The sequence below is a fragment of the Pseudopipra pipra genome, chromosome 5, assembly GCF_036250125.1.
Source record: "Pseudopipra pipra isolate bDixPip1 chromosome 5, bDixPip1.hap1, whole genome shotgun sequence".
Lineage (NCBI taxonomy): Eukaryota > Metazoa > Chordata > Aves > Passeriformes > Pipridae > Pseudopipra > Pseudopipra pipra.
Genome location: NC_087553.1, coordinates 24,074,949 through 24,092,113, shown reverse-complemented (window position 1 = coordinate 24,092,113; position 17,165 = coordinate 24,074,949). Strand labels below are relative to the sequence as shown.

Here is a 17,165-nt window from a genome sequence, read left to right as displayed (position 1 = left end):
CTCCCTCCATTACATAACACTAGATATGCCAGACTCTGTCCAAGAAAAGACAAAATCTTTCTTTCTCCTTCAACTCTACCCCTTCAGTGCATACTTTTTGAGATCAGCCTTTTGGAAGTACACCTGTCCTCTCTGGCAGGAGACGAGAGGGTTAACAGCCAGGCAGGCTCAGTGCCACCTAACAAAGCAGGTAGCAGACAGACATGCTTGCCCCGTTCCTCTTTGATCTTCCCAGACCCCAGTAATGCAGGAAAATTGTCCTGTTTAGCCCTCACAAGTCCTTGTCATGCACATGAAACATTGGATTGGCCAAGGTGACGGGCTGGGAGCTCCCTGGGATATTTGCAATGTTCAGGGATGATTCTCCTCTTTACTCTCCATGAGGTTTTCCCTACACCTCCTCTCTGGTACAGCTGGTGCCTTACTCTACTGGTTTAGAGCAAAAAGTGCTGCTCAGCAAAGTCTGTTTGGCCACATCAAGGCCACACACTAGTGGCCGCAGTGGTATGGTACCCTGCACCTGTGGGAGCCCTCATCATGTCTTGGAGAGGGAACAGGTTTTCTCCTGCTCTGAAGCCAGATGGGACTCTGCAACCATGTCCCAGACCCAGTCTCCAAGAAGTTTCCCGAGGGCTCCCATCCAATCCTGGGGTGATGGGAGTGCAGGGCCATGCACTAATCAGCATCATCCAGGCCTTGTTGCTCATGGGGAATGATAATCCTTAAAGAGGTCAGCCACTGCGACATTTCTTTTGCTGCCCTGTGCAGGACACTGCGTTGTCAAACAACTCATCCAGCAATAAATGACTCCAGACATTGCCTGCCTTGTGCTTCCCCTGATACCCCATGACAAAACCCATTGCACAGCCCCTGCAGCTGTAACTGTCCTGTAACCACACAGACGCTGTGCGGTGCTGCCAAAACCCAAGTATGTCTGCAGGTATGGTTGTGCTTCCTGAGTGACCCACACCACTTTCTTTCTCCTTAGGCTGCCTTGTGAGCAACCAGTTCACCAAGGCCCACAATTGGAAGCTCAGAGGTATCTGGGAAGGTCTAGGACCAATAGTGGAAGCTTCCGCCAAAAACGGTGCAGGGTGATAAAGACCAGAACCCAGCAGTGGTTTCTGTGCCCAGCTCCCTGTTGGGAGGATGCCTATGACACAAGGCAAATTGAAGGGCTCTTTGGAGATCATGGAGAATCCAGGAGGGTGACACAAACACTGGTTTCTGGGACCCTCTGCTTCTCCATTTCATGGAAAGGCCTTGAAAATAATCCACACACTGGGAACCTGGGAGAACGGTCATGACATCAAGATGGGAAAGGAATTTGGAGAGAAAGGCATGAGGAAATGGTGGAGACAGGGCTGGGCTTGGGTGCTCCAGCAAAGGGTACGACTTGGTCCTGATCTCTCCCAGGCTGTCATCAGTCATGTCCCGTGATGTCTCATGAATGAGACCATCTGAAGACTCACAGATTTTCCAAGCATTATACTGACCTTTCCCTTTGCTCCTCCCTGCTCTTTCTCAGAGCATCACACTTAGGCAATCATCAAATTAAAAGAGTAATGGTTTGAAATCTTTTAATTTTTCCAATTCTTTCCTGACTTTCCCTGTGGATGGTTCAGATGGTCACCTGGCCATCCCCTCACTAGACTTCACTTGCCCCCAGGACTAGTAACCAGCTTCCCAGCTATTTCATGGCCATGGTGACGAGGTGTGATAGGGCCCAGTGGCATCTCCACACAAAAAGGGACATGCAGTCCTCACTGAGGATGTCGGATATACAATTTCTGACTGGGACAGTGGGACTTCCAACATGGGGCAACTGTCTCTGCTGTCTGCAATCCTCCCATGACCACCCGGGTTGCCTGGTCCTCTCCCTTTCTCTTTCTACCTTATGGGTAGGAAGACATTCCCCCTTTACAGCAGCGGGCTCCCTGCTCCTCTTCCTCACCAAACCCTCCCCTCCAGCCATGTCAGGTAGGACCAGCAAGCTTCATATCGGCAAAGATGCAAATCCCACTAGGGAGGCAGGGTAGGTCAAGGGCTTGGCTTTGGTGTGGGAAACCTGGCTCCCCTCACTGGCATGATGTTGGTAAGGTCATTCCCCATCCTTCCCACAGCATCAGAGGGGGATACAGGCAGTGCAAATCCACATCAGCCTGGTGCAGTCAAGAAGACAGCAGGGGCAAGATGCCCTCCCACCCCCAAATGCCAAATCTTGCCCCCCCCACACCCCACCTGCCCCTCATTGCCTCACGTGCCCACCTCCACGGGAAGGGGATTTTGCAAAGAGGAGGTAGTGCCTGCTCATCCATCCAAGTGGCCGTTCTCATCCTGGCCACTGCTGCCGCCTCAGCTCCTCTTAGCCCGAGCTTCCTCTCCCGTCTTTGGGTCTGGAGCAAGCTGGACGCTCTTAAAAAGCTTTTTATGTGCGTGCGTGTGTGTGTGTGAGTGTGTGTTAATCACATGATTGTCATTCACCTGTATCCCGAACAAAGACGGTGCACTGTTTAGGGCCCAAACAAGAAAGCCAGCAAGGGAAGGAGGGGGGTTGTTGGGAAAACTGAAGGGGCCGTTGAGAGAGCGAGCGCGCGCGAGCAAATCTTTATCAAACTCCCAATTCATGGGTCTCCCTTTCCCTCAGCACACTGTGGGTATTGTTTGGCTGGGGGGTGTGTGTATGTGTATTTTTTCGAATGTCTCTGTCGTCCCCTCCTCGCTCCCCAGCTCTGACGTTGTTTTACTGTATGGAAAGATTTCATGGAGAACCCCTCCCATTTTCCCAGGCAGTCCTGGGACAATACCAGTCCTGTGCCCCTGAGTTGGGCAGGGGACAAAAGCTGGCCCTGGCTCTCATGCTGGGGATCCTGCTGCTCCTCTACTGTGGACAGGCTCTCCCCTCTTACTCCTCTCTTGCTACAGAAGCAGAGGAATAGGTGTCATCTGGCAAAATCCCTCCCCAGAAACCTCAGTGGTCCCACCTGGGTGGTGGAGGTGTCCTACCAATGTGGTCCCCTCATTTAAACCCTACTGAGGAGGTGCTGCTGCAAGGATGCACCTTGCTCTCCAAGCAGTCAGCCTGGAGCAGGGTGTCTTTCCTACTACCCTTGGGAGTGATGTGGACACAGAGGCACCTGATGGAACATCTCCATTTCCCACTTGCTTTTAACCATTTTCTTCCTCACATAGCTTTATGGTAGAGAAGTGGCATCCTTCCAGCTTTCCATATTGGGGACTGAGGCCCAAAGAAAGCAATTCACTGATGTGTCATGGGAAATTTGTGGCTTACCAAGGTGTCTGGCTTGTGAATCCCTTCTTTCACAAAGGACTGTCCCTTCTTATGGACCTGTAACTCCTCATCCATAGAAATATAGGCTGAAAAGAAGGGATGGAAATCTGCTATCTGAGCATTCCCCCAGAGATCAGTTATTGGGAAAACTTGCATTTAGAAAGACCACTTCTGCAATGTCAGCTTCTGTGGCCAGCAGTAGCATTTAGAGGGTCCTCCAAAAGGACCTCCAGGACTGACTCCCAGGAGGAGGAGAAAGAGACATGCCACCCTAGTGATTCCTGAAACAGGAATGGTCTCTTCTCCTTCCCCTCTGCCTGTCTTCTCACCTCAATCAAAGAGAAAGATCATACCTCTCCCTGCTACAGTAGAGTTATATTTTCCACAGCTCTCTCTCCTGCATCTGCCTCTTTGTAACACAAGAGAAGAGGCGATATATGAACAGAAGAGACTTGAAAAAGGATATACAAACACTCAGTGCTGTAAGAGGGATCTGGAAAAAGGGGGGAAAGGGCTGCAAAGAAAGAGAGTTCAGAAAGTGGAGGCTGGACCAAAGGAGACAAACCCTAAGAACTGGAGTAAGGCAGAATGAAGGAAAAAATCCCTTCCCTGTCATTTAAATATGAGTAGACACTGGGACATCAGATTGCAAAGACAGTGGGGCTGGTACACGCTCCTTTTGACCCTCTGCAGCTGAGGCACCCACAGCTCTTCCGAAAAGGCATGAATGGGACTTGGGTCCTGTCTGGCAGGTGGCAGCAGTCCTTGACAGGGATGGTGAGCAGTGGGACAAACACTGGTCCAGAGCCCTGGGGGTTACTGAAATCCCTTCTGGGTCTGATTCCTTTCTTATCCAGCTGGGAGTGGCAAATAAATCTGAAGGGAGGGCAAATAAACATGGTTTTCTGGCCATTTTCTGTGTCATTGTTCCTCTCCAGCCCAGGTTGGAGATTGGCTGCAGACAGGGGAACAAGCAGGGCAGCGTTTCTCAGCAGTGGCTACCTTCCTGAGGGGCAGGAGACCAACTCCCACTCCACTTCTCCCACACCTCCTATGCAGGGCCCCTGCAGATTGGATGGGGGAAGATGCCATGAGCTCTGCAGTATCACTGACTCTGCATCCAGTGGGCCATGGACAACTGTGTACGAACTGACCTTGCCCCACTAGTTTTTGCTGGTTATCTGTCCACCAGAGAGAGGGTGATCTGCCAAATTGCTCCTGTCTGTGCTGCGAGACCTCTTCTTGTGACAACTACAACTGGGGTCTCTCTTGGTGAGAGAACTCATCCCATACTGCAAGACTTGAGGTTGACCAGCTGCTGATTTGGCCGAGGAAGCGGGGTCTCGATATTTTGCTAGGCTCTCCACTAAGTTTTCTTGTCATCACAAAGTTTCTAGAGTGAGTATCTGCTGTAGGAGTTGAAAATGTTCTTGAAATCGCTTCAAGCTGGTTCCCTGGATCACATCCTTTAATCTTGTTATATTTTATGACTTAGCACTGAATTGTCTTCAGGTTGGGTCTCCAGCAAGGAGCTGAGGCCAGAGCTAGGTTCATCTCATTGATAACTCAGGAGGGCCTGCAAAGGTCAACAGAATTTTCATGGGTGACTTCTCACGGTTGAAGGGTTGGTGTTGGTCTATACTAGCCCTGGTAACAAAGAAAAGTGAAGAAATCAACTACCAGAAGCACCTGGGAAGGAAAGCAAGCTAGAAAATGGAAGATGTGATGGACAACATTCTAGTACATTGAGTGCTAAGATCCTCTTCATGTCCCAGTGCACTAGCAGCAAGAATGAGGGTGAGTGAGTGTAGAGAGTCCTTCTCGTCAGGAGACCTTCCTTTCTTTGTGAAAGACCCCGCATTTGCCTTCAGAAGCAGCTCAGCATGTTGGAGGAGGCAGAGCCTGCTTGTCTTGGGAAGATGCCACAGAGATGAACATGTTGTGATGAGCCCATCCCTAGATTGCAAAAGTCTTAAGAAGGTTCAAATTGGTATCCACTGTCCAGCAGCATGGTATTTTCCCTGGACTTGATGTCCTCCACCCTCAGGACACACCTGATCTCCTGCATCCCCTTCTCCACCCTACAGATGCAGGTCTGAATGATGCTCTTTTAGCACCAAAGGGTCCTGGGCCAACTTGTTGCAGCACAGCAGGGTCCTCATGAGACTCTGTGACAAGGACTGGGGACTCATGTAGCACATGGGGAGCACTAGATCCCTCAGGAGTAACCATGCTATCAGGGAAAAAGCGTGGGACTCCTGTCCTGGGGATGCACACCCACCTCCTCAAACCACCTAGATCCCTTCCAGCATCCCACCACCCCAGCTTCTCAGGGGGGAATCTTCCAGCACCATCTCCGGGGTGGTCATGCCACCGAGAGCAGCCCAATGCCAGCAGTTCAAGTGAAGAGGCTGGCACCACGGAAAGCAGGGAACGTGCTGGTGACTGAGGTGGGGTGGGGGGCTGCTTGCATCCCCTCCCCGCTGCCCCTGACCGACTGTATTCTGGCTCTGAGGAGTGCTTGGCTCCACCTTCCGCCCTTCCCTCCCCCGGTGCTAAGCAGCAAAGCCAGCTAGAGACATCCAGCCGGGGTATTAGTAAAAACCAAGCCTCCCTCCAGGAATGGCACTCGCTTGAGAGCCTCCCTGTGCTGCACGCCCCGACGCCGCTGGGGCTGGGAGGGAGAACAGGGGGACTATTGGGATACAAATCACAGCCCTCGCAGGATTTGCCCGGCACATCGGCCAGCAATGTAAGTTTTCCTACCTGAGCTCGCTTGCACACGCTCACATGTTTGTTCGCGCTTTTCCCCCCCTACTTTCTCTTACTTTTTTTCATTTTCCCCAACGAAAGTCTGGGTTGCCCTCTGAAACTCGAGGGATAGCCGCCCTTGCTCTAGACTGGCTTTTTTCTTCAGTTAAGTCAGGGGCATGCTTTTCTAGTGCTTCTTTATTTTTTCTTTTTTATTTCTTTCTTCTTCTCTATTTTTTTTTTTAATTCCTGAGCGGGGAGGATAGCAAGGCCTTTATTTTTAGAGTGTTTCTTTCTCCAGGGGGAAATTGCTGCATGGCAGCAGGGACTTTTAGAGGTGACTACAGACAGAAGGAGAGAGGCGGAGTGTGTGGGGCAGGCAACCCAAAGCTTTGGCTTGTCTCAAAGTTAAATTTGGTTTTGTTTGTATCTGTATATTTATAAATATATGCATGATGTGAGTATGTATATGCGTATATACACGTAGACAGGAGTGTGTGTGTGGATGAAGTGTAGATGTATTTTAAGCCTTTGGTTTATCAGCTGCAAGAGGAGGGTGAGGGATGAGGTGTTCCCACAGATGCACTTTCCTATAGTTGGGATCAGGGTCTCTGAGTCTGGACCCAGGGCCTGGGCTGATTCCCTTTACGGTGGTACCACCCGCTCAGATTCCCTGGCAACTGGAATATAGGTCCCTTCTGACTTATCAATACCGTGCTGGCACTTCCCCTCTCATACTTCCCCCTGGGAATTTCATTGTACATCTTTGAAAGAAAGGAGCACTTCCCCACACAAGTTTTGTGGCTGTCCCCCATATCCCACTCCCCTGTGGGGTGCTGTGCCCAGGCAGGATGGTCTGTGTCTCTCTCCTTTCAGGTCCCCAACCTTCCTTATCCCTTTTGCTGTAGGCCCTTCTGCATATGTCAGTTCCACACAATTGCAGAGATAGGGAGCAATATGCCAATTAATCAGGGGCCCCAACCCATCCCCACCCCCATCGATCACGGGTTTTGTGGTGTGCATGGCAATTGCTTTGCTTGCGCTTTTAGTGAGCAGCCCCTGACTCGTGGTCAGCTCTTCAGAGAGCTTGGAGTACCTTTCAGCTTTGGTGGTTGCTTCTCCTTTTCTCTTTTCCCCGCTCTTTCCTTTCTTTCCTTTGTTTTTTTTCTTCCTTCCTCCCCTCCCCAGTGAGAAGAAGGACAGCGAGAAGGAAGAGAGAAGGCTCGAGAGCAACAATGGCTGATGACCAAGACCTTTCAGAGGTGGAGATGAGCCCAGTGGGCTCTGAAGACCACCACTGTCTCTCGCCAGGACCCTCCATGGCGTCGGAAAACTCCCCACATCTCACTGGTTCTGGGAACGGGGAGATGGGGAAGGTCAAGAAGGAACAGCAAGACACAGAGGCAGATGATGACAAGTTCCCGGTGTGCATCCGTGAGGCAGTCAGCCAGGTGTTGAGTGGCTATGACTGGACCCTGGTGCCCATGCCTGTCCGGGTCAATGGAAGTAACAAGAGCAAACCCCACGTCAAGCGGCCCATGAACGCCTTCATGGTCTGGGCACAGGCTGCCCGGAGGAAGTTGGCTGACCAGTACCCGCACCTCCACAACGCCGAGCTCAGTAAGACCTTGGGGAAGCTTTGGAGGTAAGAGCAAGCGGCGGAGTGGGATGTGTGAGGGCTGAGGTCCAGAGGTGTCCTGTGAAGGACTGTGCGGTCATGTGGAAGGATGGAGACTTAGCGGCATAGAATGCATTTCACTTGAGGGGACTTTCCTTCTCTATGGGGAACTTTCCTTCTCTATGGGGAGCATAGACATTGACTGGAGCAAGAGTAGTGGTTGAATGTAATGAAGGATTCCTCAGCAGAGCTCTCCTCTATCCTAGGTGGCAGACCTTTTCATGTGTTTCCCACTAAGTTTCCCTGTTGTTCCCAGCCAGGACAATTCTGGTCCTCCCCTGCCTGACCGCCTGGAGATCTTGTTTTCTTGGCTTACCCTCCCTGCTGGGCCAAGTTGTGCATAGCAGGAAATGGGCTGAGCTTAAGACTTAAGCCCTAAGTCACTGGTGTCTGCCTCAAGCCTGTTTGAACTCAGGTCCCAGCGCCAGCAGGGTTTCGTTTCTGAGCAGTGCCACAAAGCAAGAGGGAAACCAAGTTACAGCTGAGGATGAAGGTCAGGGGAAGAGAGACAAGCAGTCAGAGCCCCACATCCATCCTTCCCAGGATGGTCCCAGTTTTTGCAGGTCATGCAGGTTCAGCAAGATGGGTAAGGAGAGACCTGGCTAGAAAGTGGGGTATGAGGCTTAGCAGAAAGGAAGAGACCTACAACAGTCCCAGATTAGCAGGCTCTCTTGGAATATGCTGACTCAAATGAGCCACATCTCTCTTTGCAAATGAGCTGAATCTCCCTTTGCACCCAGAGAACTGCCCTCCCTTCTTGCCAGCACACACACGCTTGTCCTTCTGGCCCCATCCGTTTGTGTGGCCATTTTCATTTTGTCTTAGTGCGGATCCTGGGTCCTTGACGTACCCTCTGCTCCTTCCTCCAGAAGACTGATGGGCTGCCCTGATTGTAGCTGGCCCATGAGTGTGCAGAGAGCTGTCGTGCCCAAGCCAAACGTGTGCGGCTGGCCATGCCACTTCCATCCCATCTGACAGTCTCTGCCTATAACCCCACCAAACAGTTACGAACACTTACTGACACAAGTGCCCAGCACAGTCCACTGCCTTGCACCAACCAACACAAACCAAGGCTCATTCTCTCTCCCGCCCTGATGGCATTTCATAGAGGAAGCCCTCAGTCTTGGGTGGGCCAGGAGACATTCTTCCAAGCAGAAGCAAAACATACTCTGTATAGCAGCTGATGGTGAGGTCTTTTAATTTTGGCTTCAAACCTCCTTGCTTGCAAGGGACCAACCCCTTGGGCATTAGACTGTGCCTCTGCTATGTTAGCCCATTTACCGTGACTCCTCATTGCTTAGTGTAACCCCAGAAAAGAGATTTCTTTGGGAAGTCAAAGGCAGGCTGTTGATTGCAGGTGTCTAATCTGATGCAATTTCCTGCTTTGACCCCCTCTGCCTTCCCTTCCCTTTATCATGGCACTCGCTCCCACCTGGGGCTCTGCTGCCAGCCTCTGGACTGTGAAGCTGTGCTGGAAGGAGTGAGTGTGTGTGTGTGTGTGTGTGTGTGTGTGTCTGTGTGTGTGTGTGTAGAATCCAGCTTTTTTGTTCCAAAAATGTTGATTTCAAGGTAACATTCCTCCACTGCAAAATATTGCCAGATTTTAGAGAAATAGTCTCCTTCCAAACACTGCATTTTCCTTGAAAATATAGCAGAGCAGCGCTGCTCCACAGGTATTGGATTCAGAGTGCAGGGAGACATAGCCACCAAATGTCCGTGCACCCAACTGCCTCCCTGCTCCAAGGGCATGGCTCCCGCTGCTGGCCGCATGGGACTCAGAACAGTAGGACACTGCTGCTGGACAATGGTCAAGGTCCCAGTGTTTCTTAGGGCACTGTACAGCCAGGAGAAGTTTGTGGGGCCAGGCCTGGTGTTCTTGTGTGCTGCTGAGTTTGCCACCTGGGTGCTTTGCTGAATGTCTCCCCTCTGAGTGTCCTGAGTGCAGGCTGAGGTTCTCTAAGCTGTGCCAGAGCAGAGTAAGCTGGGTTGTGGGTACAGGCAGTGTCTGGCCTCGGTAGGACCTCATGTGTGTGTCTTTCTGTGAGGCTGGGGGAAAATACCAGCCACAAAACTCCAGGGAAGGTAGCCCAAAGGCTATAAGAGTAGTAGCCCGGAGACTTGCCTTCCAGCCATGGCATGGTTGAGTCTTCTTCCACTGAGGTTCCCGCTGCCACTATTTACACTGTTCCCACTGCCATTATCTACACTGTCCCACATGTATAGCTCCTACATGTCAGTACAACTGCAAGCAGCCATGATTTTTTCTGGATGGCTTGGTCTCAAACTTTTGACAAGGGTCAAAACTTTTGACAGGGCCCTGCAAAGGGCCCTGGCTCACCCCTACAGGGTGGCCACCCAACCCTACAGCCCTGGCTTGTAACTCTGGAAAATGTGGGTTACTACTATTTCCATGTGGGCTGCTCTGACCTTATACAGATAACGGGCATGTAAGGCAGAGAGGCAAATGCAGCTGAGCACAGAGACTGCCTGCAGACCACTGTTAAACTGAGCATGTCCCCAGCAATCATCACTGAAAGGGGCTGGGAAATCTTGAGAGGCAGCTAGCAGATGGAGCGGAAACCCCAGTGCCATCCCATGTGCCCCTCTGCAAAATGGGATGCAACGGCCTGGGCTTTTTTTTTTAAGCCCAGATTATGCTCCAGCTCAGTGCCACCACCATGTCCCCTATAGGCTCCTGTCCTCATTGAAAAGGATATGCCCTGATGGCCACACTACGTACCTGACCCCAAATGTGGTGCTAGGGGTCATTCACCTTCCCAAGTCTGTACCTGCTTAGGATGTTTCATGGGTGCAGACACCAAATGGGAGGTACTAAAACTGAAGGGAATGTTTCTGTGCTTCATGGTCAGGAAATCTCTCCTAGGATGCTTTCCTTCCCCAGTGTGGGACAGGGAGCAGATCTCAAATGGAGGCTGGCTGCTGAAAATGTCAGCATGACTATTAGCCAAAATGCCAGCCAGCACCACCTCTAGGGCGGAAAACAAGAGAGACAAGGGAAGAAGGGGAGGAAGGCTTAATAGGGAGGAGCAGGGGTCCCCAATGAGGGTATCTTTGCATGAGGGTAGCAGCACCCAGGGAGTTGGTTCACGTGCACAAAATCTAGGGCCGTGGACCCGTAGGAGAGAGCCTGCCTGGCTGCTTTCTGCTCCCAACCAGCCCTTGCCTTGCATCAGCCCCAGTGCCCAACCCCATCACCGCACTGACTCATTGCCAGCTGAGTCCCAGCACAGGGTCAGGCCTCTGGCTGAGCCAAGGTGCCTGGCACGCAGAGCGGCGCAATGCCAGGCAGCAGAAGGGGAGGCTGCAAGAGGTGGGCAGAAAGATTTTAGCCCTTCTTTCTCTTCCCAGAGTGCGGCGCTGGATGCTTGCCCCTCTCCCCTCAGCTCGGGGGTGAGCATTTAGTGTCGGGCTCGGATAAGCCCCATGAAGGGCTTTGCTCTGTGATCCATAACTTCTCTGCCCGTGCGAGATTCCTTTGCATTATGGCCTGGGGACCATGAGGGCAGGAGGGGGAGGGCAGGAAGCAAGTGAAATCCAAATCCCCCCAAATCTCCTGGCCTTTGCCTGCTCGCACCAGTTTCACTTTGCTAAAGCCGATTTGAGTTCTGATCCCGACAGGAGGGAGGAGGGAGCAGGCAGCCTTAGAGACCAGAAGGCAAAGATGCAGGGAGTGGACTTACCTCTGTCCTGCTGGTGGCACTGCCCATGGGCTGCTGTTAAGGGGAGAGGAGCTGAGGCACTTGAACATAGCTCACAGGGCAGGGATCTGACTCCTGCATAGCCTCCAGCAGCTCTGGTACACACCATACACAAGATGGACTTCAGAGGTTGAGCTTTGCAGGTTTTGCCTCTATTCTCCATATCCCAAGTTCTGCAAGGATCAAAGTTTTGCCAAGGCAAGGTCACTCCCAGTCCACGATGCCTACAAGGGTTGGCCCTTGGAGGGCCGTCTGGAGCAGCACAGGCTGAGGGATTAGAGCCCTCCAGGACGTGTGAGTGTGGTATACGGTGGCAGGAGGGAGACAGGAAAGCTGGTGTTGGATTCATGGTGGCTCAATTGCTTTAATCTCCGGGATTAAGGCAGTGGAGGAATGTGGTGTGTGGCCGCGACCTCTTTAGGCTGCCCGGAGTGAACCCAGGTCAGCACTATGATGGGCTCCAGCCCATGCCACACACCTTCTGGCTGCCAGATGAGGGGATGCACAAGGAGCAGGAGGAAAGTGGGTGCTTAGGAACCAACCCATTACTTGCTGGTCCCCTCTTTGATCCCCCACCAGATTTACCCGTGTTTTCCTTGAGCCATGCCTCCTCTTCATCTTCAGTTTTTTGGGCCAGTTCAGGCCTCTATATCTTCCTCAGAGCCTACAGCTTAACAGAATTGGTCACATTTTAGTGCAAAGGGCTACAGGGGTACCAAGGTGCTGCCAAAGTCCCATCCTATGTAGTTATTTTGCTGGGGACATAACAAATGAAATTTTTTTTTTGCTATTTGTGAGCCCTGCTATTCCTTAACAGCTGTGGAGAATTCCCAGTCATGGGAAGACTGGTCACTTCTGAGAGCACTGGTTTTTGGCTGGACGTAGAATGACCTTTAGTCACAAGAATATTTGAGGAGGAAAACCATAAAATGAAATTGAAGTGCTTCCGGCTGAAACGCTACTGAAGCCTTGAGCTATGAGTTTGATCTCATCTTCAAGTGCTCTGAGCCATCCTTCCTCTGCACTTCACTATTTCCTTGGAGAGCCTATCTTAAACTAGAGCAGCTCATGATCTGGCAGGAATACAGAGAATGAGCTTACATTTCTGCGGTGCCTTTCATCCAGAGACCAAAGCTCATCTATTTCTACAAGGCTAGCAACATAGCAGCTAAATTTTTCACAACTGCTTGGCCGAGTTCAAGAAAGGCTGGCCCTTTGTGCTTCAGCCTTTTGCATTATCCATGTCTGAGATGAGCAGGAGCTACAGCAATAGCAGAATACACTGTTTCTGCCCCTTCCAAAATTTCTTTGAGTCCCTTCTAGGATATTGCAACATGATTAAAGGCCTAGCAAGCTCCAGACAACAACATGGATACTGTGGAGCCAACACCAATTGCTGCCATTTTTGCTCAGTAGAGTCTCAAACTTGGAGTAGAGCCTGTGGAAGAGTGGGAGGTTAACCTGGAACAAACAGAATCTGGGGAAGAGCAAGAGTCATGGGGAAGGCAACACTACAGGTAGTGATGGTGTGCCACTCTACCTTTGTCCAAAGGATGATCCCAACTGCCCTTAATTTGCACAAGGTTTTTGAAAGCAGCTCATCCAACCTTATTTTACACAGCTATGAAAGGCTGTGCTTTGCCCTTTGGCAATATAAGAGAGGGTGTTGAACTTACTGAGGTGAGAAGCATCACACAGGTGGGGAAGGGGGACCCAACACTGGCACCAACCAGTGTCAGGGCCTAATGAATAATAATGACTAGGAGGAAAACATTACTGTCTCCACTGAAACACTCCAAGCTTTTCCTGTTGTTCTGGGAAGTACCCTCAGTGGGGCAACACCCTGGCATTTGGATTTACACTCTGTGTCCCATAGTGCTGTGTATAGGTGTTTTTTTTCTGACGTGTGTGCCCCACTCCTTCCCCTCTTCTCCTCTTTACCACCTTGGTCTCTGCAGGCTGCTGAACGAAAGCGACAAGCGGCCCTTTATTGAAGAGGCAGAGCGGCTGAGGATGCAGCACAAGAAGGACCATCCTGATTACAAGTACCAGCCCCGTCGGCGGAAAAACGGCAAGGCCACACAGGGTGAGGGTGAAGGCCAGGTGGAGGGGGACGCTGGCGGGGCTGCTGCCATCCAGGCCCACTACAAGAACGCCCACCTGGATCACAGGCATCCCGGTGAAGGGTCGCCCATGTCTGACGGTCATCCAGAACACTCCTCAGGTGAGTCCCAGGTCTCTGTGAATCTATTGATCTCTTAGCTACAATCAGCTCAGAGGCTCAAAAAAGACAAGTCATCATGGTGAAAGCCTTGGCAAGGGGGCTCACACCTTGCACAGAGTTTGACCCAACAAGCTCTGCTGGTGTCAGCAGTTCTGGGACGTCCCTGAGTTTTGTAGGCACTTGCATTCTTCTGGTCTCGTTGTACCCTCCCTTTTTTCCACAAGATGACATAAAAAGGTTTGGTTTAGGCTATTTCTTTCTCCCTCCACTGAAGTCTCCAACCAGATAGCTGTTGGCATACTGGGAAGAACAGAGTTATGTATAGAGCCAGGCATAAAGCAGTAACTCACCTCTTCTCTCTCTTTCCTCCTCAAAATGTTCTTCACATTGCAGGTCAGAGCCACGGGCCCCCCACACCGCCTACCACTCCTAAGACCGAGCTGCAGGCAGGCAAAGCCGACTCCAAACGGGAAGGGCGTTCCCTTGGGGAAGGGGGAAAGCCACACATTGACTTTGGCAATGTGGACATTGGGGAGATCAGCCATGAAGTGATGTCCAACATGGAGACCTTTGATGTCAATGAATTTGACCAATACCTGCCGCCCAACGGACACGCCGGCCACCCAGGCCATGTCGGGGGCTATGCGGCAGCGGCGGCTGCTGGCTACGGCCTTGGGAGCGCCCTGGCTGCAGCCAGTGGACACTCTGCCTGGATCTCCAAGCAGCATGGAGTCTCCTTGTCCACTGCCACCTCATCAGTGGTGGATTCCAAGGCCCAGGTGAAAACAGAGGGGTCCACCCCTGGAGGTCATTACACTGACCAGCCCTCCACCTCCCAGATAGCTTACACATCCCTGAGTCTGCCCCACTACGGTTCGGCCTTTCCCTCCATCTCCAGGCCACAGTTTGACTACCCGGACCACCAGCCCTCAGGACCCTACTACAGCCATTCCACTCAAGCCTCTGGCCTTTACTCTGCCTTCTCCTATATGGGACCTTCTCAACGTCCCCTTTACACTGCCATCTCTGACCCTGCACCCTCTGTGCCACAGTCCCATAGCCCCACACATTGGGAACAGCCCGTGTACACGACTCTCTCCAGACCATAGGGAATGGGAAACGGTGACCGAAGCAGCGATGGAAAGGCTCCGAAGAATCAGCACAGGCAGAAGAGCCTCTGAACTCCAAGGTCACTCAGTGCCCATCCAGTCACCAGAATGCACTGAGTATACCGAAGTGCCTTTCTTGACCCCAGCTATCATTGGCACACCCGCCTTGAGGAAGGTTTATCGTCCTTTCGCCCTTTACCACTTTCATGCAGGCCACACGACTGGCTTGCCACACCTTATTGGCCTTCTAGATGAGGAGGATTCTAGACATGGAGTGACTGGTCTGTGGTGGGTTTTGTGTGCACCATGGACTGTACAATGTGAGAGACTGTCCTTTCCTTCCCCTCCCCAGATTGCTCCAGGGAGTTAGCAAGTGTTTCCAACAGGCTACAATGGCAAGCACTTTGTCACCTACCGCAAGTGAAGGGTGGTTGCTCAGCCTTGGTGGATGTGTAAGAGGAGCAGTAGGGAGGATGGCATGGACGGCTTCCTTGCAATCAGCATCGTGCAGCAGTCCTGCCTAAGATTCACACGTGCATGAATCTTGAACCACTTGGAAGACCAACCTACACCTGCTTCCCTGCTGATTTCCACAGCTGCACCCTAGCTTTTCTCCCCACCTCCTCTCTCCATCCTGTCTCTGTTTAATCTTACACTTTTTCCAGCATGGGGATTTTAAGCCTCGCCTGAACAGTGCATAGGACTTGGGAACAGCATTGTCAGTCTTAGTGTAACTCATATTACAGCCTGTGTGCACATGTGTGTTCATGAATGGAGGTGGAGGAGAGGTGGGGAAGGACCAGTGAATCACTATGGTGTTGTGGGTGAATCCTCTTTTCTTAAAATTACTCTGTATCATTCATTTATGTCGGGCATTTCTGCCCTCTCAGTCTTTTCTAATCTCTTCAGAATCCCAAACAACCTCTAAGCAAACTTGGTCCTTGCTCTTCCATGTTTGACCGTGCCTTCCTGAAATGAAGAGGCACCAAGAAAGCTACTATGCACTTGTCAACACCCTGAGGTGATTCCAGTACTCTTTGAACCCCCACTCCAAACCCAGGCTGATGGGATCTGTGTCCCCACTCATTTGTTCATCATGTCTCCCAGTCAGTCAACACCTCTCTCCCATCTACACTGAGGATGGAAAGATACTCCTGTGGCTTTAAGCAAGGTAGATACAGACCCAATCTTGGATGGGTGTAAAGAAGCCTATTTAGGTGCAAAGGAATCTATTTTCCCCTTTGGGTTTCAAACTCAAAGAAACCAGCTCTCCCAGTCAGACTAATCTCCTTTCTCAGTCCAACACCTGAGGACAGTCTGCTTGCTTCTCCTTTGTCACCTTCAGGACTGGGGTGGTTTGTCATGCCAGGGAGTGAACTGGCACAAAACTCACTGCAGGAAAAGATGACTCCTGCCAATTGATCACAGAGACATTTGTGGGACTGTCCAGTGCATATTCCAGTCTAGAAAGAGACTTTAACCAAACGTGGACTGTGATGGGCGCTGCTGTATCCCTCTGCTGATATGACTGTCAGATGCCTCTCCTGCCTCCCTTAGCTACAGATGACTTATCCTTGTGGTGTCTGAAAAGATCACGTAGAATGTTTGCTCCTTGTACGCATGTAACTTCTTCCAGCCCTGTCCCCTTATTTATGCAAGTAGCACCTTCCTCCCTCACCTCCCTTTCCTCAGTCTCTATGCTGTCCTAGCACCATTAACTCTGCATTAAACATATGGAATAATAAACTTAAAAGTTTCATTTTCACATGTCTGGGTTTTTTTGACGTCTTCAAGTCTCTGTTTTTTCCCCCAGTAAATGTATGATGGGTCACATCACCATCATAGGGATCCTGTGCACAGCTTTCCTCTACCTTTCAGGAAAAGGACACAGGCAGAACTCTGACTGGCTGACCAGACTCTTTCATGGAGGTGAAGCTCATCTTCTGCTCACACCCCAGCTCCAATCATTGATTCCGTAAGAAGTGCACTAACACTGATTTCTGTTCTTCAGCTGAAATTCAGCACACGCAATAAGGAGCACTATTTTGCATGTGCTTCACCCAAAAATTTCTTAGTGTAATTGTTAATGCTCCCTAGGATAGAAGTGTGGGATTTCTCATCTTGGTTCCTCATCACCAGGTAGCAGGTAACATACCTTCAAAAAAAACTTCCCCACATACACAAACTTTTGTATTTTGGAAGCAACCTTTAGTTTCTCTGTAGAAACTCAACCCCTCAGCCTCTTGCCTTCCACAAGCAAAAACGTAAATACAAACACACACACACACAGAGTATATTCCAGATTAGATGTATACTCCTTCTTACTTGTTGAAGACATTCTGGGTATAGTCAGATCTGAGAGGGTATCTGAAGTTTCTGGAAAGAAAATGTG

The 17,165-nt window shown here is 50.9% G+C and overlaps 1 protein-coding gene across 1 annotated transcript; it reads left to right on the top strand.

The window, feature by feature from the left end:
• The first annotated feature begins 5,872 nt into the window (after positions 1–5,872).
• Positions 5,873–16,538, top strand: SOX10 (SRY-box transcription factor 10). Its single transcript, XM_064655066.1, has 4 exons — positions 5,873–6,044; positions 7,232–7,688; positions 13,399–13,664; positions 14,058–16,538. Exons 2-4 carry the CDS (start codon positions 7,279–7,281, stop codon positions 14,771–14,773), a joined length of 1,392 nt encoding a protein of 463 aa, XP_064511136.1. The 5' UTR covers positions 5,873–6,044; positions 7,232–7,278; the 3' UTR covers positions 14,774–16,538.
• The last annotated feature ends 627 nt before the right edge of the window (positions 16,539–17,165 follow it).